Source organism: Plectropomus leopardus, chromosome 12 (genome assembly GCF_026936395.1).
Source record: "Plectropomus leopardus strain MGB_pleo_1.0 chromosome 12, ASM2693639v1, whole genome shotgun sequence".
Classification (NCBI taxonomy): Eukaryota; Metazoa; Chordata; class Actinopteri; order Perciformes; family Serranidae; genus Plectropomus; species Plectropomus leopardus.
Window position 1 is genome coordinate 26,153,568 of NC_142187.1, and position 19,684 is coordinate 26,173,251.

At 37.6% G+C, this 19,684-nt stretch overlaps 1 protein-coding gene across 1 annotated transcript; it reads right to left on the reverse strand.

Moving 5' to 3' along the window:
• Positions 1–221: 221 nt before the first annotated feature.
• On the reverse strand, positions 222–17,726 carry abhd3 (abhydrolase domain containing 3, phospholipase). Its single transcript, XM_042498003.2, has 9 exons — positions 17,419–17,726; positions 15,774–15,937; positions 12,766–12,948; positions 10,869–10,914; positions 6,316–6,428; positions 5,553–5,726; positions 4,643–4,691; positions 4,386–4,551; positions 222–3,190 (listed from the first exon to the last, which is right to left on the reverse strand). Exons 1-9 carry the CDS (start codon positions 17,578–17,580, stop codon positions 3,009–3,011), a joined length of 1,239 nt encoding a protein of 412 aa, XP_042353937.1. The 5' UTR covers positions 17,581–17,726; the 3' UTR covers positions 222–3,008.
• Positions 17,727–19,684: the final 1,958 nt, after the last annotated feature.

Sequence of the window (19,684 nt, forward strand, 5' to 3'; positions counted from 1 at the left end):
AAGATAAAAAAGAAAGACAGTCAGACAGAAAGAATAAACAGAGAAATGAAAGAAAAAATAAAAATAAAAAACAAAAAAGAATGAATGAATAAAACTGCTGACAAAGGGCAATTGCAGTCAATTATTCTAACCTGCAGTACACAGTCAGTCAAGCAATCCAATATACTCTGTTGAGAAATGCATTACAAGCAGAATCACTGAAGACAGCAGACAAATGGACCTAGACTGTTTAATAATTTATTAAATACAGCATATTACACTCATGGTGATAATGTGCATATACTGGTAATTATACTATTGAGACATTTTTTTAAAATTTAAAATCTTATTGCTGCACACATTTTTTCATCTTCTTTTTATGCAGAGTACAAAATGAAATGCAGCATCCTATGAAAAACAAACAAACAAACATGTCCTTTGTGCTACAGAAGTGATATTAAGGTGCAGGACATGATGACGCTGATGAGACACATGCTAATCAATGGACAACTTGGCAGAACAAACACGCACCAAAATTCCACAGGAACAGGAAGTCAAAATCCCTCATGCAATGCGTTACTGAAACTCTGGCCGCCAGCTGGATCTGAATGTTTCATCAATGCCAACTCATACGCGGTAGCCAGCCCCTTGATCATTGTTGGCGAAACAAAACCAAAAAACGACTGACAGCCAGGTTCCATTAACGATACTTTGCATGAAGCAACATCCAACACTTCAAACAGACAAATATGTACACTCTCCATCTTCCTGTGTTAATTACTTCATTCACATCACCGTATCTAGCACCCTCAGACTTACGTACAGAACTAACCACCGATATTTTCACAAAGAAAACCTCATGGAACTCATATACTCATATACTGCTCTGTTCGGCCTTTGGGATATACTTTCATATATCGGATGAAATGAAGTGCCTTGCATTAAGGAATTAGAGGCATGGTAGTATCAACTAAAATAGTGCAATTTCACATTCCTTGTCATTAATGAATAATTCTCCTACATTATACATTTGTAGAACTATTTGGTGTACGTAAAGGTAGAATGTGTGAAAATAAAAGTGCATGCATATGGTTAAAGGAAGGAAATCACTGACACTTTGGGAAATCCACTTACTTGTTGTCTTGCTAAGAGTTAGATGAGAAGACTGACTCCACTCTCATTTTTGTACATTAAATATGAGGCAGCGGGTTAGCATGGCTTAGCATAAAGATTGGAATCAGTGGGATACAGCAAACTTGGCTCTATTCAAAGGTTAAAAAGTTGGTTTGCAATTGCTTGTCTGTGGATTTTGTTACCTTTGGACTTATCTCTATAAAAACTAAATCTGCACATAAATTAGGGCTGTACCCGACTCAGAATTTGGCCAGTCAGTTCAACACCAATATTCAATGATTTATTTTGTTTTCCATACAAAGTTTTAAAGTTTGATGAGGCTCCGTGGGACGTTTAGTGTGACAGCGACATTCATGTTATATAGTAACCATGCTAATTCAATCCACAGCAAAATCTGGGGACCTAAGTGTAATGCAATCCATCCATCCAAACCCATCGGCTTTTACCGACTGTCCATGGTTCTGACAGTCCAAATTTTGAAACCTCTTAGACCAAAAAATTGTCCCATTGGACCAAAAGCCCTTTCTCTGATAGCCCATTATCCCATATCTCCAAAAATACAAAAGTCCTGCAGTTAGATGACCCAATCGCCAAGAAAAATGTTCATATTGCAGCCTAAGTCTCTGTAAAGTATAGATAGATTTTGTAACAGATACACTGAAACGTTATATTTCTCAGTAACACTGTTGTGAATCTATAGTTACGTTTGGACACGAAAAACCACTTGGTTATGTTGAGACAAAGATCATGTTTTGGCTTAAAAACCCACATTTGGAGTTTTAAACGCAGTGATAAACACAGCGAAAGGTCAGTTAAAACAACCAGGATTGGTGTCTCAAACGCCGCTGGGAAACTGAAACTGTTTTTTCAGAGAAACGGGACTTCGGAGCACTGGGTGTTTTTTTTTTTTTTGATTGGCTTTACCTTCATATTTAATAAGCTAACATGGAGGTGGAGTCAATCTTCCAATCTCACTTTCTGCAAGAGTGCAAAGAGGCATATTTCCCAAAAATATAAAACTCTCACTTCAGAGAAAAGAAACAACTGTATGTCAACTGGTAAATAAGATCTACCTTTAAATGAGGAAAACAAACTAAAGGAGAATGATTGGCAAAACAAGTTTACACAGGAAGTATGAATGAGTATGAGTATAAAGAAAATCCCTGAGGGCTAAAATCCTACTGCTATGAGTACTAAAGGTTCATGAACAAAGATGATTGGATTTTCATGTACAGTACTTGTGTTAACTTCAAAAGAACATTATTGCACAAGGTAACCGCGGACTCTTTTAAGCTAGCTAATGCAACCGAACAAGATGGGCACAGATTCAGCTTTTCAACAGTGACATGGGCAGCTATGCCTGTTTTTTTTTAATAAGCATACCACTGAGAGCATGATTACATACAATGATTTGTTAACTGTATGGAATAAATAAAAGGATGTTGAATGCAACACAAACGCTGCATTCAATAAGATGTGCCCTTCAAATGAGAAAGAACTTTGTTTTTTTTGTTTTTTTTTTTGCTTGTGGCAGGAGGAAGAATGGGACGGAAGGATGGAGGGCAAAGATAAAAGAAAGTCAATGGAAGGAAGGAAATAGGTAGAAAAGGATTAGGTAGAGAGGGAAGGAATGAAGGATGGATGGAATGTAGAAAGGAGGAATGAGGGGCAAGGGTGAAGGAGGGAAAAAGGTCAAAGGAAGGGACGAAGAAATGAAATAGAAAGAAAATCACGGAAGAATTGAATAAAAAAGGAAGGAATAAAAGATGGAATGCGACAAGGAAAGATGGAAGGCCAACATTAAAGAAAAGATTCAAGGATGTAAGGAACAAAGGAAGAAAGGCATAAGAGAGAGAGGAAGTAAAAGTAGAGGAACACTTGGTTTTGTTCTCTTATCAGGAGAGGTCTTGGAGTCCACTGCCTTTTTCAATGACCGCCTTAGCAAACTGCTTGAAGACTCGGTCCATGTAAGTGCTCTGTCGAGGCCACAGGCCCTCGAGGAACCCGATATGGCCGCCGTGACAGGTAATGAGCAGGGCCAGGTTGGGGTTCTGCTTCACTGCCTCCACTGGGATGGCTGCAAAGGAAATTAAATATTCAAGTCATGTTTAGTTTATTTGCACATGCACATGTATAGAAATTAAAATGTTTAAACACTGTGAAGGAAAGGTTAGAAGTCAAAATGGCTTGTGCATTTACCTCCCCTTTTAAACAACTGTATGTGAGTGTATGTATGTGTGTAATAACTATGTTATGACAGTAATCAGTCATGAAAGTAAAAAAGATAAAAACAAGGATTGCATAGTTGATCAACATTCCAAGACAGTTATCCAAAATTGATGAAAATATACAAATGACAAAAGGTTTGCATATACAAAGTTAAAAATAAATCAGTGAAGGGCTATGAAACAAGTAAAAGCAGCCACACTATTGCGTGAACAGTGCAGATCAGGCGCAGCACGGCCGCTGCTTAGCTGCTGCTCAGCTGCTGCTCAGCTGCTGCTCAGCTGTTGCTTAGCTGCTGCTTAGCTGCGGTACATCTAGAAAGTCAGAGTCTTGCAGATTTTTACTCCGTGATGGGAATGGTTTTCAGCAAAAATGGTCCGTGAAAATGATGTTTTGATGGTCATACTGACTTTATATCACCTTTCACTGCAGTTTCAGTTTCATTTCAGTTCTGTCACAGACATAAGAAATATGAATATCTATGCTTAAACTCCACCTTTCTTGTTTCCATTTCAAAATAAAACCCCACTGACAATGTTTCTGTTGAACAAATCCCTTCAGTTGTTAACAAGGCTTTTTATTGTGAAATATGTGTATGGCTGTGTTGTTGACAATGCAATGACTTGCATGGCTTCATAAATTAATGGAGTATCGTCTTTTAATTGTGGATATACAATAGTTACAGCAGCAGGCAGCTGCAGCAACAAGACTCCTTATGCGAACACCACAAGCATGCGAGCAATTCAGCGAGGTAGCTGTCACATACTGCTCACACACACAACGTGTCTTTCGGGTGTATTGGCTGTATTGGAGAACAGTGTGAAAGTAAAGAGCTCTCACTTTGCAGCTAAATCTGGGGACCAAAATACCCCCAAAAGAACAGAGCAAAAAAAAAAAAAAAAAAAAAATCCAACTGCTTGACTAGAGGAATCTCAGTCATCTCCATCTGATGATTGAAATCTTCACCTTCAAGAGGGCAGTCATACTAGATTCTCAGGCTTAATGCCACCATATTAGACGTGCCAATAAAGGTTGCTTGGACTCACCATGAGACGGAGAAAAGACGTCATCAGCAGCATTCAGACACAGCATTGGCACCTGCACAGATTTCAGCCTGTGGACAGGACTGGCATCATGGTAGTAGTCATCATTGGTAGGATATCCGAACATTATGGAGGTGAACCTCTCATCAAACTCTCGAATGGTCTTTGCCTGTAGGTAATGAGTAAATCAATTAAATTCAGGCTACTTTGTTTAATTAGATTAGCATTTATGGTGAAGCGTCACTAAAAATAGTTCCGACCTTCATGACATGATCGATGTCGTAACACTTTTCAAGCACTGGTCTGTGTCTGCGGGGGAGATTGAAAATAAAACTGTCACCAACTGCTGTGAGGTGAAATTATTTGCATCTGAATGCCCCTCAAAAACGCTGACAAGGTTGTAACAACATAATGAAACAACAATCAAGCTCAACTTTCAAAGCAGTATTACAAAAGCATTATGGTGCACTGACATCATGCCCATGTTAACACACAGATTGTAGTACATTGAGGGTATATTAAATGCTAAATGTTATCATGCTTTTTATGTGCTTTGGTTGCTAGTTAATCCTTTAAAACCTGAGAAAATTGGTTTGGTTTATCCCAAAAAAAAAAAAACTAATAATAAGAAAATTACCTAAAAATAAACGAAAAAAAAAAGTAAAAGCAAACATGAAAGCAAAGAAATGACCCATAAAAGTGCACAAAATTAAAAAAACATTAAATGTATACTTATTCTGTAACATAATTTAAAATGTATATTTATAATGACTGTAAACGTTGTTTTCTAGACATTTCCCCTAGTTTTTTGATAATTTTCTAATAATTCTCCCCGCTTTTGAACTAATATTCACGTCATTTTCAGGTAATTTTCTTCATCACCTTATACTAATTTCCTGCAATTTGTGAGGCACATTATGCCAAGTCGGTTATTGCCTATTTGTCCATATTTCTTAAATCAAACCAATTTGCTCAGGTGTCATAGGTTAAATAGCTTGTAAGAGGCATTGATCAAAGTATTTTTACTTGAAACTGTAAAAAGCAAAACTTTAATCAACAAATAAAAAATAAACACGGAATACCCAGTAATTCAAACTCCCTAAACATTTAGCCCTCGAGCACCATCAGTGAGTTAGCAGCCGTTTTAATCCCGCTCTGGCCTCAGCTGACCTGTGCACAGACGCTTGTAGGCAGCTGGTGAGGTAGGAGTTGAAGAGGAAGCGGTCCAGGGGCTTTTCCAGTGAGGCAGTGCACTCAAACACATCCCAGCCTGCTGAGAAGACGACGACCCCTTTCAAACAGGTCTCCCGGCCCTTGCGCCCCAAGTAGTTTGCCAACATCATCCTAAATACAGAGGGAGGGCGAGAGGAAGGGACAGATGGAGCAAAAAAAAAGGGATTGGAACATGTTCCATTTCTGACCAATCCTTCACTTCATGGGATTAATGCAGAGCAGTATAAAAACACCTTCTTTGGCAAGCTGCACTGAACCACTGGGACCATATTAAAGCACTGAATATAAACCAACCGATACCCCAGAATACTAATAAAAAATAAATATCAATATGTAATTCTAATATCATGTATTTTCGCCTCCATATACCCAAAAGAATTGTGAGAGTTAAATATTTATAGCAAATCCCCAACTGTCAGCTGCACAGAGAGAAAGTTATACCTACTAGCATGACATCTTTTGCCTTTTTCATCCTTCTGGTGTCATTTTGCATAAACCAGTCACAGATTTAGTGAATGTGAGTAAATACTGAGTAGTTCACTAATGCTGGATTACATTATATCAGGTGATTTCAGGGTACTGCAGTTCACTTTTTTGTCACGAAGTTGTCTTGTGCAGCTTTAAGTCACATTCTGAGCTTTGTTAGCAGTGTCGCCAGCACTGAAAAGTGCAGTCAGCTGGTAGTGAGTGGCTTCATTACCCGCCCATTGATACTCCAGCGGCCATGATTGGTGCAGCGTCATTAGTCCTCTGGATGTGCTCAATAACAGTCTCCAGGTCCTCTGTATTGGCTGCACAGTAGGTCCTCGGGGTCTGTGTGAGACAGGAAGACAATAGAGTCATGCTTTTCTTTCAATGTCTCTGTCTACTTTAAATGTTGCAAATATCGCACAGATTTTTCTAGTAATGTGCAGAATTATGCATTTAGACCCTACTGGGTTAACACTTGATGACCTGGATTAATGTCAGTTTTCTTGTGTTGCATTCAGATGCCTTTTATTACTTATGAAACCTGAGGAAATTGGTTTTATTTAATTCAAAAACAGAAAAAACATAATGAGCGACTTGACCAGAAATGTCCTGCAAACTGCAAGAAACTAGCAGAAGGTGACAAGAAAATGATCTGAGAAAGGGATTTTTAGATATTATCAAAAAACAAGGGTAAGATGTCTGGAAAAGTAGAAATATTTATAATTTACTAAATTATATTTGTAAAATCATGTTACAGAAAAAAGGTTTTTAGTACTTTTTTGTGGTCATTTTCTTTCTTTTTCAACAATTAAAAAAAATATATTATCATTTTAAGATAATAATAATAATTTAAAAAAGATATATATATATATATATTTACTTTTTACTAATTTCTTGCTCATATTTGGCCCATTTCTTGTTAAGCTGCTCATTGCTCTCTGCCTATGTATTTTAAAGAAGGAGAATAATACCCTATTCACTGACAAAAAGGCTGCCATCCCTGTCAGTAGAAAAGGAACTTAAAAAGAATCAGTGTCAGTGTTACTATCGCTGAACACTGCTTTGTGCAAAAGATTGGCTCTCCTGCAGCTGCACCAGTCACAGTGGCCTAATTGAGAGAGCACTGGCCTCCTACGAGGGATGTAAGAGAATAAGAATACACTTGAGTATGGCAATATTATGTTTTGTTATACTACATTGATTCTCAAAAACACTGTATTGATTTTTAATGAGTAGTTTACATGCCAAGATTTGTGGCAGTGATTCATTATGTGTTGTGTTTAAATCCCCCGACTGTTGGATCCCTCAGTGTGGTGATCTATCTTCAGCTATTTGACAGAAACACAAAGACCACAGGCCTATTAAACAGTCAGAAAGGGCGCATCATTAGTATTGACAGTTTTCCTAAAATTAGATTTAAAAGAGCGTGATATATCACCGTGCTTACAGTACCCCAATGTATTAAATCATAATCCCTGTATTGTGACAGGGATCATACTGCCAGATGCTTGCCCTCAGATACCAGGGACTGTGGGTTCAAGTCCCATCAGGGACGTAGCAGAGTGGTGCAGCGAACATGTGTATGGCCCATGACCATAAGGCTGATGGATGGAAACAACTGTCTTAGGGTTGCAAATCATAAGCACTTTCCTCGATTGATTATTGGTTAAATTAACTATTGATTAATTGTTATTTAAAACAAAACAAAACATAAAAACATTGCGTCAAACAATACCAAATGCATTTGGATTTCACATTTTCAATTATATTCCTAACAACCGATTAATCGATTGTCGATTAATTGTAATCATCCCTAAACTGTCTGACATTTCATCAGTTACACAAAGAAACTGAATCTCTTTGGGTTTTAAACTGATGGTTGGACAAAACAAGATGTTTGGAGACGTCACCTCGGGATGGCAAATATAATCGTTAGGCGCCACTCTCAGCCTGAAACAGCCAGTTCACTATACCTCCTTTAAAATGCAAACAGTAATTTTGCAATTGTTAATTTCTGTTATTATGACTGTTTTTCTCCACGTCATATGTGTGAGGCATCTCTTTGGACATTCATTAGACTGCAAAAGTGAGTCACTATAATTGAGTAAAGGTGGGAACAGAGGATTTATTTTTAACTCTATAAGTTACATATATAATGTATATAAATGAAATCGCTATTTTTGCATGCCAAGAAAGATTAAACATTACGAATTTACAACTTATCTTGAAAAATACTGTATTATTATTATTATTATTATTATTATTATTATTATTATTATTATTATTATTATTATTATTATTACCATGTATTCAGGCTACGATATGGATGAACAATGAACATTGTTTTAACATTTTTGGAATAAGGGGTAAAATCCCTGTCAACTTGAAACAGTTTGTCAGGCAGAGCAGGTTACTTAACATTACAAAACGAACCAGCTCGAACTCAAAGGAACCCATTTACAAGTCCAATTTCTCAGGATGCAGTTGACTCTTCAGCTCTCCAAGACCCTTCATTAGGATTCAAGCTGAAACTCAGGCAAAGTAAATTCCTCTTTTTTTTATTTACTCTTACGGTTCCTCTAATAGGCCTGCACAACTGATGGACTCTGCAGTGAAACAGCTCAACCTACACATACAATTACACCACATCAAGATATTTCAGAGAAATATGTTATATCAATAGTTGGGGTAAACATTTAAGCAGACTTGAACTTGTGCTGTGCAAAGCTGCTCCACAGGAAAGTGTAATGTAATAGGCTTTTTACGAGTTCCAGAAATAGGGCACTAGCACTCAGGACAGTCTTTGAGGCAGGGGGCATCTTTCACACAGCAGCTCATTCTAAACTAAAGTGCTGGCCTATTTAAACAATGGCCGATATTCACACTAAGTGGACACAGAGAAAACGCTCACAGGGGCATACAAATGCTACATCATTTGCATAGAATATAGTACAATTCCCTAGTGAAATGAGGGAGAAAATTCCCTCCTCACCACCACCACCTCTTGGTGCAACGCCAAGGTTATAGAGTTTAAAGTTGTTGTTTTTTTTAATCTGAGGACAGCTGAGCAAACCACATTCTGGATTTGACCTAGAATACATGCTTAACACTTTGAAACCTGGATTGGACATCTTTTTTTTTTTTTTTTCAAACATAGGGATAAGGCAATGAGCAACTTGGCAAGAAATGTCCTGCAATTTGCAATACATTTGTAATTTAGAAAATTAATTCTAAAAAGCTCCGAAAAGATTTGTAAAACTTCACTATATTTATAAAAATAATAATATAATTCATATCAATATGGAATTATTATATCATAATTATTATATTGAAATTATTTTAGAGAATAGTTATAATTTTAAGGCACATTTTCAGGTCATTTCTTTTTTTTCCCCCACTTTCCTGTTTTTATTTATTTCTTGCTAATGCTAATTTTCATGTAACGTCTTGCTATTTCTTGCTAATTCTTGGGTCATTTCTCCTTAAGATGCTCACTGCCTTATATCCACGTTTTTTAAAGAAATCAAGCCAGTTTGCACAGGTTTCTTTTTATTTCTTTTTGCAGTTGAGACAGAATACAACAGCAGCAGGTCACAGATCAGCCACTGATTCAGATTTACATCCACTAAGAAGAACATTAGATTGATTGTGGCCAATCCCTGCCTGTAATGAAACACCATTTATGCTCTGAATGAGATCTCTGTATGGTAGTGTGGTGGTATGATTAGATCAGGGTGATACGGTCGTCCTTAGAGAACGTGCCTCTGTTCTAAAGACTTAGAGACATAAAACACAGCAGGCATAGCAGGCTCGGGCCCATTTTGTTGGCTAAATATACTCGGGTGTAAGAGGACAGATTAAGCCAGGTGTCAGAGCAGCACGTGCTCGATGAGGTCATATTTCTGTGGATCTGCATTAAAATACAGTATCTGCCTGCAACTTAATCCCTGCTGTGCAACAACATTGTCTGTGCAGCATCCGCTTAGGCTCCCTGTGGGCTCTGGGACACGTGTGGAATAGACATGCTCTCGACGGCTAAAGCAATAAAAAGGACAACTCTGCTTGGAAGCTGTCACACTGACAAATGACGGTGAAAATGATCTTTTGACAATCATACTGACTTTATACCACCTTTTACGACAGTATCAACGTCTGTATCTGTCATTGACATGTAAAAATACAAATATCTGTGCCTAAACTCGACCTTTTCTTTTTCATTTCAAAATAAAAAGCCCTCTGACAAAGTTTCTGTGGACAGAATCCCCTCAGTTTTTAACACAAGGCTTTTTATTGTGAAATATTTGCAGGACTGTGTTGTTGACAATGCAGTGGCTTGCACAGCTCCATAAATGAGTGGAGTATTGATTGTGGAAATACAACAGTTACGGCAGCAGACAGCTCTGCAGCGGCACCGCAGCAACAATGCTGTCAGTGTGAACATAGCAAGCATCTGAGCCGCTGCAGTTCAGGATGGTAGCCATCACGTGCTGTTGGTAATTTTATGTTGTTTTAATGGTTTTAAGCCTGTTTTACCGTTAACCACAGTAACCATGGCTTTACATGAGCCTAACCGAGCTAGCAGCTAGCGTTAGGGTTGTCTCTACCCTCTAGTCCACATATGGTCCCTTCTGGCTCCAACAATCCAAGACTGTGACTGTCAAAATGCCAAACTCAAGGTTTCAAAAACAGGAGTCCACAAGCCAATGGATTACATCACAGAGACTACTTCCATTATTTGTGTGCAGTCTATGGTTGTGTGTATGACACATGTCAGATTCTTACCAGCAGTGTTTCCCCGGATACCCCTCTGTTGTTGAATACCACACATCTGAAACACAAAAAAACACATACGCTTATAAATCATTATTGACTCCTCAATGGTTCCTTCAATCATTTCATGAATTCTGTAACTAAATGAGTTAAAATAGAGCTGAAACGATTAGCCGATGGTGGTCTAACAACAGAAAAGGAACTTTTTGCTGGTAGCATCTTATTAAATGTGAGAATTTACAGCTTTACTTTTTTATATAATGCAAACAGAATATTTTGGGTTTTTTTGATCATGTTCAAACAAAACAAGCAGCTTGAATATGTCTTATATAATAAATAATTGACAGGTTGAACAATGATGAAATGTTTGTTAAACCTTTGAAACTTGAAGTAACATCACTTTTTTTGTGCTGCTTTCAGACTCCTTTCACAAGTATCTAAACCTTTTGAAGCATGAGCACATTGGTGCGATTACTTTCAGAAACATGGGGAAAGAGGCAGTGAGCACCTTTGGAAGAAATGTTCCACAAATTAGAGGAAATTTGTAGATTTAGAAAAATTATTTTTTTAAAGCTAGGAAAAATGTCTAAGGAAGAAAAGAAAGGAGCTGGGGGGAAAATCCATTTATAATTGTAATAATTACACATTTAAAATTACATTTCAGTATTATTATACACTTTTAAGCAGTTTTAAAAATCTTTTGTTTGTTTTTGTTTGGGTTTTCAGGTAATTGTCTTGTACTTTTTACTAATTTCTTGCAATTTTTGGGGTCATTTCTTCTTTCATTAGTCATAGCATTCTTCTCATATTTTTCAAAGAAAAATTTTTTTTTAGGTTATAAAAGGTTAACTGCAGCCCTAAAGTCATGGGTTTCCTTTTAATCAAAAGCATATGCGCAAGTAAAAAAACATCTGCATGCTCTGTGTGAGCTTATGCTTGTTTTTTTTTTTGTTGTCATTACAAGTTACTGACCTCCATGTTCAGAGGAGCACAGTAGCCCAAATTCCTTTAAACAAATGTTCCTTACTTAAAAAAAAATGAACAGGGGAATATGATGAGACGTGCAGAGAGGCACAGCCGGGTGAAGAGCATTCTGTTTGTACTGTAGTGCAAAAGCATCAGCATCCCTCCTCTCATCTATTATCTGGAGTCAGAACTGCTGTTTCGGTCGGTGTAACTCAGCAGCAGGGTGGGGCTAGATGGGCTGTTGGGCAGGAGGTGTGTGCATATGTGTGTGTGTGTGTGTGTGTGTGTGTGTGTGTGTGTGTGTGTGTGTGTGTGTGTGTGTGTGTGTGTGTGTGTGTGTGTTGGGTGCTTAAACACACACTGCAGCATAGACTCGGAAGCTGGTCTGGGCTAAGCTGCAAAGCTTGTACCAGGATAAGCTGTAATTCATTAAGCTACACAGACAGGGGTGAGGGGTGGAAGATGCTGAGTTTGCCGGCTCTCTTCCCATGCCTTCCCAAATCTGGGTGAAAGAATGAGTGCAGAAACACAGAGAAAGGGGCCTACTGGAGAGGGAGAAAGGGAAGGAAAACTGCCTCACTCTGCAACTCTTGGAGCTTGTGCTACGTTTGGCTATTTACAAAAAAAGCAGCTCTTGACACAGAGCTGAGCTGCCAAATTTATTTGTGCACTTCACCTGGAATAACCCCAAGCCCCTGGCACACATGCACCTATTATATAAAAGTTACGAAATCAACACAAAAGCGGGTGTCAGGTTTTATGTTTTAATCAATAGTGGTATGCCTGCGGAGGTGATTTGATTTTGATTTTGATTACACAAAATATCTGTATGCTAGATGGTAAATTGGAGCATAAGGTGCAGAGAGTGTCAGTTGTGATTTAGTGCCCTGGATTTGTGCTCAGCGCTGGACCTCCGCCAGGGTATCCAGCCAAGACCACCCACCTATAGCCCAGATCTCGGCTCTGTTGGACCATGTGCAGGATGTAGGACTCTCGGCTGGTGCCGGTCAGACCGGGGAGGAGGAGGACTGTGGGCCTAGTAGCAGGGTCGGGATGAGAGAGGCTGTCGTCGTTGTCAAACCAATCCAAAGAGATCTGTCCCCCATCTGCTGCCTTAATAAGCTCACTGCAGAGACAAGCGAGACACGCAATCTTTCAGAATATTATCCTCTGTCTGTATCGGTGTATGTAGTCGTTTGTCTCATTCAAGCACATGCAAAACACCCAGTTCAACACTGATAAGGTTTGCTCACTGAATCTCCATTAACCATTTTAAACCTGAGAAAATAGATTAATCAATGAATCATTAAAATGGACAATATAGAGTTTAAAACATAACATAAATATTATCCTTTGATGTGCTGCAGCAGATTATAGATTAGACCTAATTTGCATCTGCAGTCCTCTAGCACATCAGAACAAAGACACGGCACACAGACATAATAATATCAAGTTAGTATATACAAGACAAAATACCCATAATTGCACATGATATAAAGTGATGCAAAGAAGAAGACATGAGACAAAAAATGCAACATGAAACTTCACAAAAAAGCACATCACACACAAAACACACAATATAAAGCTATACACAATAGCGCATCACAAGTGAGTGCTTGCTGAATTTAAAACAGATTTAAAGTCCACATGGATTTGATTTCTTTCAAAAACACAGGAAGAGGGCAGTGAGCAACAAAAGAAGAATGACCCAAAAATTAGCAAGAAATTAGTAAAATACAGGCTATAAGAAAATTACCACAAAATTAGTTTTAAAAAAAGGTTGAAATAACAAATAACATGAAAATTACCTGATAAAAGTGCTTTAAAAATATAATAATTTTGTAACATATTTTAAAATATGTAATTATGATAATTACAACTAATGTTTTGTCCCTAGCTTTTTTTATTTTTTCCCGATACATTTTTGTCTAGCTATTTTCTTTTTTATCCTGAGACATTTTCCATACCATTTTAGAAATTATTTTCTAAATCTTCTAATTTTTTGCAATTTGTATAACGTTTCTTGCCTTGTTGTGCATTGCCTTTTACCCCATGTTTCAAAAAGGAATCGCACCAATTTGCTAGGACTCAAAGGTTTAAATATTTGTGAAAGGTGTCTGAAAGCAGCACAAGGAAAGGGATGTCATTTCAGGTTTCAAAGCGTTAAAAAATGTTTTAAAAAGTCTCTTCGGTACAATTAATACTTTCTGTTCAGTTCTAGCTAAAGCGACTTCTTCATTGTATCTGTCACGAGCGCTCCTAAAGGGGAATTGGAAATGTGAGTCGAGCGCTCACTTACAGCTGCCTCATTTCCTCTGTGATTATCTTGTCAGCGTGCTTTGCAACACACAGCAAGTTAAGATAAGGAGGAGGGCATTGCACCACTGGGTAGTTATAGTCAATCAATTTCTGGGCTATACAACCCTAGCCTGGCAGATGAGGTCATTCTGTCCCAGCGCCAGTACATTTTCAGACCTGCACTGCAAACACACTCACAGTGAGCCAACTTGGCCGGAGGTAAAGACATCAGCATGAAATTACAGAACCGCCATGAAATATGCACCTGGAGCTAGACTTTAAAGCCAGCAAGGGCCAATCCAGAGTGACCAGGACACAAAGTGGGAGGAGACTTGGTGCTAATCCGGCGCTCGGACAATAAGATGAGTGGAATTTCACCCTGACAGACGCCGACAAATAGGACGATTTTCACGGTGTCTGTCCTTGGGGCAACCTTGGGTAACTTCATTATGGGAGGGGGACGTCCTGTTGTCCCTGGAGGAAATGTGGTAATAACTTAAGTGAATGTGACCATCAGTCTTACTGTGTTTGATAACACACAGTCGGACTGAGGTGAATGTAGTCCCTGTGCATTATGGGAATATATATCTCCTTGACTAAGGAGACCAAAAGAAGCAGAGACAGTGTGAATGTTAATGGGACAGACAAAATAATAAAAAGAAATATCAATACGATACCGCCAAGCAAGAATATTGCGATACTATGATGTATCGATTTTTCCCCCGAATCCCCTATTAGTAATATATAGTTATTACTACTATTACTATATTTTTTAACGCAATGCTATTTGATCTGTACTCAATATTGGCCAATACACAACTTCAAGTATCGGAACATCTCTACTTGAAATACAAAAATTCCTAATAAGCAGAACAGATTTATTCCGGCTATGACTATTAGTGGTGATTTAACAGTGCCTGTCTTTAAAAAAAACAATTGATTGATTGATTGATTGATTTTTAATTGAGGAGCCAAAGCAAAATGATAAGAATTAATTTTTTTCTTTCTCCAACCTCAGCCTGGCTCAGAAACAACTCACAATAATAGCTCATAATACATGTACAATGTATAGTGTATTCACACACACACACACACACACGCACACAATGTCTGAATACATGAAACAAACTACCTGAGAATGTAATATGAACAAATAAGTAATAAATAGTAATCAAGAAAACTAAGTCTCTCTTAATTCATTTAAATCTCCTTTTTGTGCACAGTGGGCAAGGAATGCAGAGGCAATTAATCTTCAACAAAATGTACATTATCAAGGAGCAGGCAGGGCGGCCCAAGCCGGCATCATGGCACAATAGATCTCTTTCTCCTCTGAGCCTTTGGATAAGAACAAGACTGGGATTTGTTTTGCAGTTGTGAAACTGGTGAGCATGACATCTAGAAATGGGCAATGGCAGTTTCTCAGTGACTAAGCTAGTATTTGAAGCCTCTTAATAAAGCTTTTCTCTGTGGGCATGGAAAATTCTGCAGGAGAAAGTAATTCCTCCAGAATGCCAGAACATGAAAACTGCTGTTATAAAAGCACGTGTACTTGTGTCAAACGTGTTATGTCAAAGGTGAACTTTCTAGTTTGCATGCCAGGTGCAGGTGTGTCTGATTGGAAGGGGTAATAAATTCCCAGCAGTGTGGACTTACTTTCTGTAGACGACTCCAGGTTTGGCTGTGACAAAGGGTCTCAGCAGAGTCTGGATGCGGCTCTCCCAGCACCAAAAGGTGGGGTAATAGGTCTCTGACACTACCGGACATTGCTCCCTCAGAAAGTGGTAGAACTTCTTACCCCCTGAGATGAGCTGTGGCTTCTGCAAAAGACAGGTGAATGAAATGAGAAAAAAAACAAGTTTGTGTCAAAAAAGTTACGTGTTTTTTCCCCTTTTTTCCCCTTTCTTTAATTTACGTGACAATATTTAACATCACAACAGATCCATCACTGTAATAACACTTTTTTTACAAAAAGTTACAAAAAAATCTAAATCATGGCCTTGAGTTGCATAATGTGTTGCATTATTGTCTCTACACTTAACAAAAATCTTCAAAACCAATTGCCTTGAGAAAGGTAAGGAAATACAACAATAGCTAATTGTTAAGTTTAATTAAAAGTTAGCAGACTTCTATGGATCTTAAAAACATCCAAAGTCCACTACATGCAAAATCCTCTTTGCCATGATCAAGTTTAGTCAGACTTACTTAGTTTACTCAAGTTGCCATCACTTAAAAAGAACAAGTTATTTTACTCTTCATTTTTAAATTGCCATCTTCACAAAGTTAAGTAAATGCACCAATGTTTTTGCGTAAATTCAACAATTTGATGTAAAGTAAAAGTAATTTAAGACTGATAGTAATATTCAATTACTTGCACTTTTTAAAACAATCAAATATCAGCTCGTCAGATTTTAAAGTGCTCAAAACATGCAAAATCAGGATATGATTTCAGTTGTCTGTATTAGTCTTATTTTTTGTTTTCTTTTATTATGTTTGATATTATCATTATCATTTCTCGGTGTTATCAAATGAATTATAACTGTCTGTACAATATACTCTTATATTTGAAATATATATATATATTTAAGACTTCTGCTGTCATAAATAATTAAAATGTCACAATTTCTCTGTTAACACACTAATAATAACATTTAGGCATGCATTAGCCCTGCATTACAACGTGTTATGGCATTGTGGTTTGTAAATTGAACAATATAGATTTGTTGAATAATTTAGCCTAATAGCTACCTCTTTTGTTTCAAGTCACCTCACTGGAGAAAGTGATGATTTGATGGAAATTCAGCATTAAATCCATTTATTGTAGTTTAATTCAAACAAATTAATGTTAAAATGTTTATCATTTTAATATTAAAATCATGCATAACAGACTGACTGATTATTATATAAATCCAACGATGTCAAATAAATTATGTCAACTTAACACACCATGCATTATAGAAAACTATCAACCGGCATTTCTAGCTAACATGCATACAGTCATTAATGTTAGCCTAGCTTGGTCAATGCATCTACGGATTGATTTAATGTCGTTACATAAGTGCTGCACGTAGATGTAGATCATTTCATTTCAGGAGAATATTATGACTAAAACGCGTGTTTAATGTGTCAGATGCAGCCCACATGTGTGCAGGCGTGTAACGTTAGCCCACCGGTGCACAGATGCAACCTAATCGAGACCTCCATCAGCAAATGCACCGGTCGACTATCACATACAAGGCTGTAAGGCGAATAACAGTCCCCTTAAAGCGGCCGGTCAGGTTATAAAACATTAGTTTATTACCTTCGCTACTGAGAGCAGATAGTAGCAGGTGTACGCTGCGCTAAAGCCCAGTACCAGAGACAGTCCTACTCCCGATCCAAACAGCCCAACTTTCACTTGATTTTCCAAATAATGTGACAGGTCCCGTGTCAAAATGTTGAAATTGAAGTCCAGCGAGATCATTGCAAGGTCCCTGTTTTCCCCCGTACTGCAAGGACAGCGGCCAGCTCGGTTGAAAGTCAGCTGTGTCTGCCTGCGAGCCCACTGTGAAGGAGACAGTCAAGGGGACCTGATGTGAGGATATATACCGTTTATGTGTATGTATAAGCGAGCGGTGGCGCTCTTTGACCAGCTATATCTCTAACACACACAAACACACACACACACACACATACACACACACACACACTCAGACAGTCAGTCAGTCGCCCCCTGCAGCCTGCAGAGCTGCTGTGCACCATGCAGAGCTGCAGATCAGCATCACAGCCTGGAAGTCTTCCATCAGCGCCTTCAGCAGTGGTGAAACGTAACTAAGTACATTTACTCAACTACTGTGCGTAAGTAAGGATTTGGCGTACTTGCACTTCACTAAATTTATCTGACATCTTAAGATAGTATACAATTAAAGATTTTCTCAAAAAAAGTGAAAAGTTTATGAAATCTATTTTTGATAGATTTAATTACCAAAAAGCTTATACAAGTACAGCTTTAACTAGTTGATTTATCAACGATTCACAGAAATATAACTGTTAGCTATTTAAAAAAAACCATTTCAAAGTCTTGTTTCTGTTTTTTTATATAATTTTGAGTTATTATTATTATTATTATTATTATTATTTATAATATTATTATTTATTTTTGAGGTTTTTTCTTTTTATATAAGTTTGAGTTTGGGGATATTGTTTCTATTTTATATGATTTTTAATTTTACTTTTTTATCATTTTGAGTTTTTTTGGGGGGGGGGGGGTTCTTTCTTCCTTTAAAAAAAGATTTTTCTGCATTGGATATTTTTATTTTTAATACTAAATTTATGTTCTGATTATACTTACTTACTTTTACAATTTTTTATGCAGGAGCTGTACTTGTAACAGAGTATTTTCACAGGGTGATGTTAGTACTTTAACTTAAAGGATCTGAATACTTCATCTGCCACTGGCTTTCAGTGGAATAACTCAGCCAAAACACAATTACATCGATGTTTGCAAAAACAGCATAAGCATCACTGAACACACTCAGCTTCGGAAAAATAATCATGGAAAAACTGGATCAAAAACCTGGCAACTGCTCCAGGGACTGCAGACCCACAGGGGGCCTAAACACTTAAGGTCTCCATGTGGCAATTAGTTTGTGCTAATTGAATTAACTGAGAATGTGTTTATTAAAATGCTCCCCTAAAGCACATTTCAAATGATGATGAAATGATAGATGCCTTAAGGCAATATCTATATTAATTCTCTAATCTCTGGGCCCCAACTTGTAGAGAAGGCCCCTGAGTTAAGTTTGCGGGATTTAGGGGGATATATTGGCAGAGAGTGAAAATATTACAATAAGTATATTTTCTTTTATGTATAATCACCTGAAATTAAGGATCATTGTGTTTTCGTTACCTGAGAATGAGCCATTGATATCTTCATATGGAGCAGGTCCTTGTCCATAGAAATTGCCATGTTGCATCACCATGTTTTTACAGAGGCCCAGAACAAACAAACCAAACACTGCCTCTACATTGGGACATTCTTGTTTTTTGCGTCAGCCACTGCAGTGCATGATGAGAGTGACGGAAAAACAAATTGTTCAACTCACATTAAAATGGCTTTATTCAGTATTTTTTGTGGTTTATATCTCCTGGCCTGTTTGTCTCAGAGAGCAATTGGCAATCCTCACCATAGATGCCACTAAATCCCTAAAAGTTTTACACACTGGACTTTTAAACTCTATGTTTACCCTCCTTTATTAGTTCATATTGGGCTTATATGGTGCACTTTATCATGTAAACCCCTGCTTAATACTTATACAATGCAGAGAGTGGAAAAAACGAGATGCTGCTACCCTGGGGCCCTATAGTCTGTGCTAATACAGGTCCACCAGAGGCTTGTCTGGTTCCAAAGGTAGTTTACCTTAACCTTAATTTATTTATTTATTTATTTATTCACTTTTTATTATCAGATTAAAGCATATTCAGCAGGCTATCTCTAATATTAATGCAGATGCAAATTAGCTATATAGGTCTAGGGTTCAACAATTTAGCATGGCTTCATTCAAAACAAACGGATGAACTAAGCTAAA

Coding starts and splice junctions, on each gene's coding strand:
- abhd3 (XM_042498003.2), bottom strand. CDS start 17,580: ATGATCTCGCTGGACTTCAATTTCAACATTTTGACACGGGACCTGTCA. Junction 5,727..6,315: donor GCTGGAGTATCAATGGGCGG/GTAATGAAGCCA, acceptor CTCTGTATTTAG/GATGATGTTGGCAAACTACT. Junction 4,552..4,642: donor ACATCGATCATGTCATGAAG/GTCGGAACTATT, acceptor CATTACCTACAG/GCAAAGACCATTCGAGAGTT.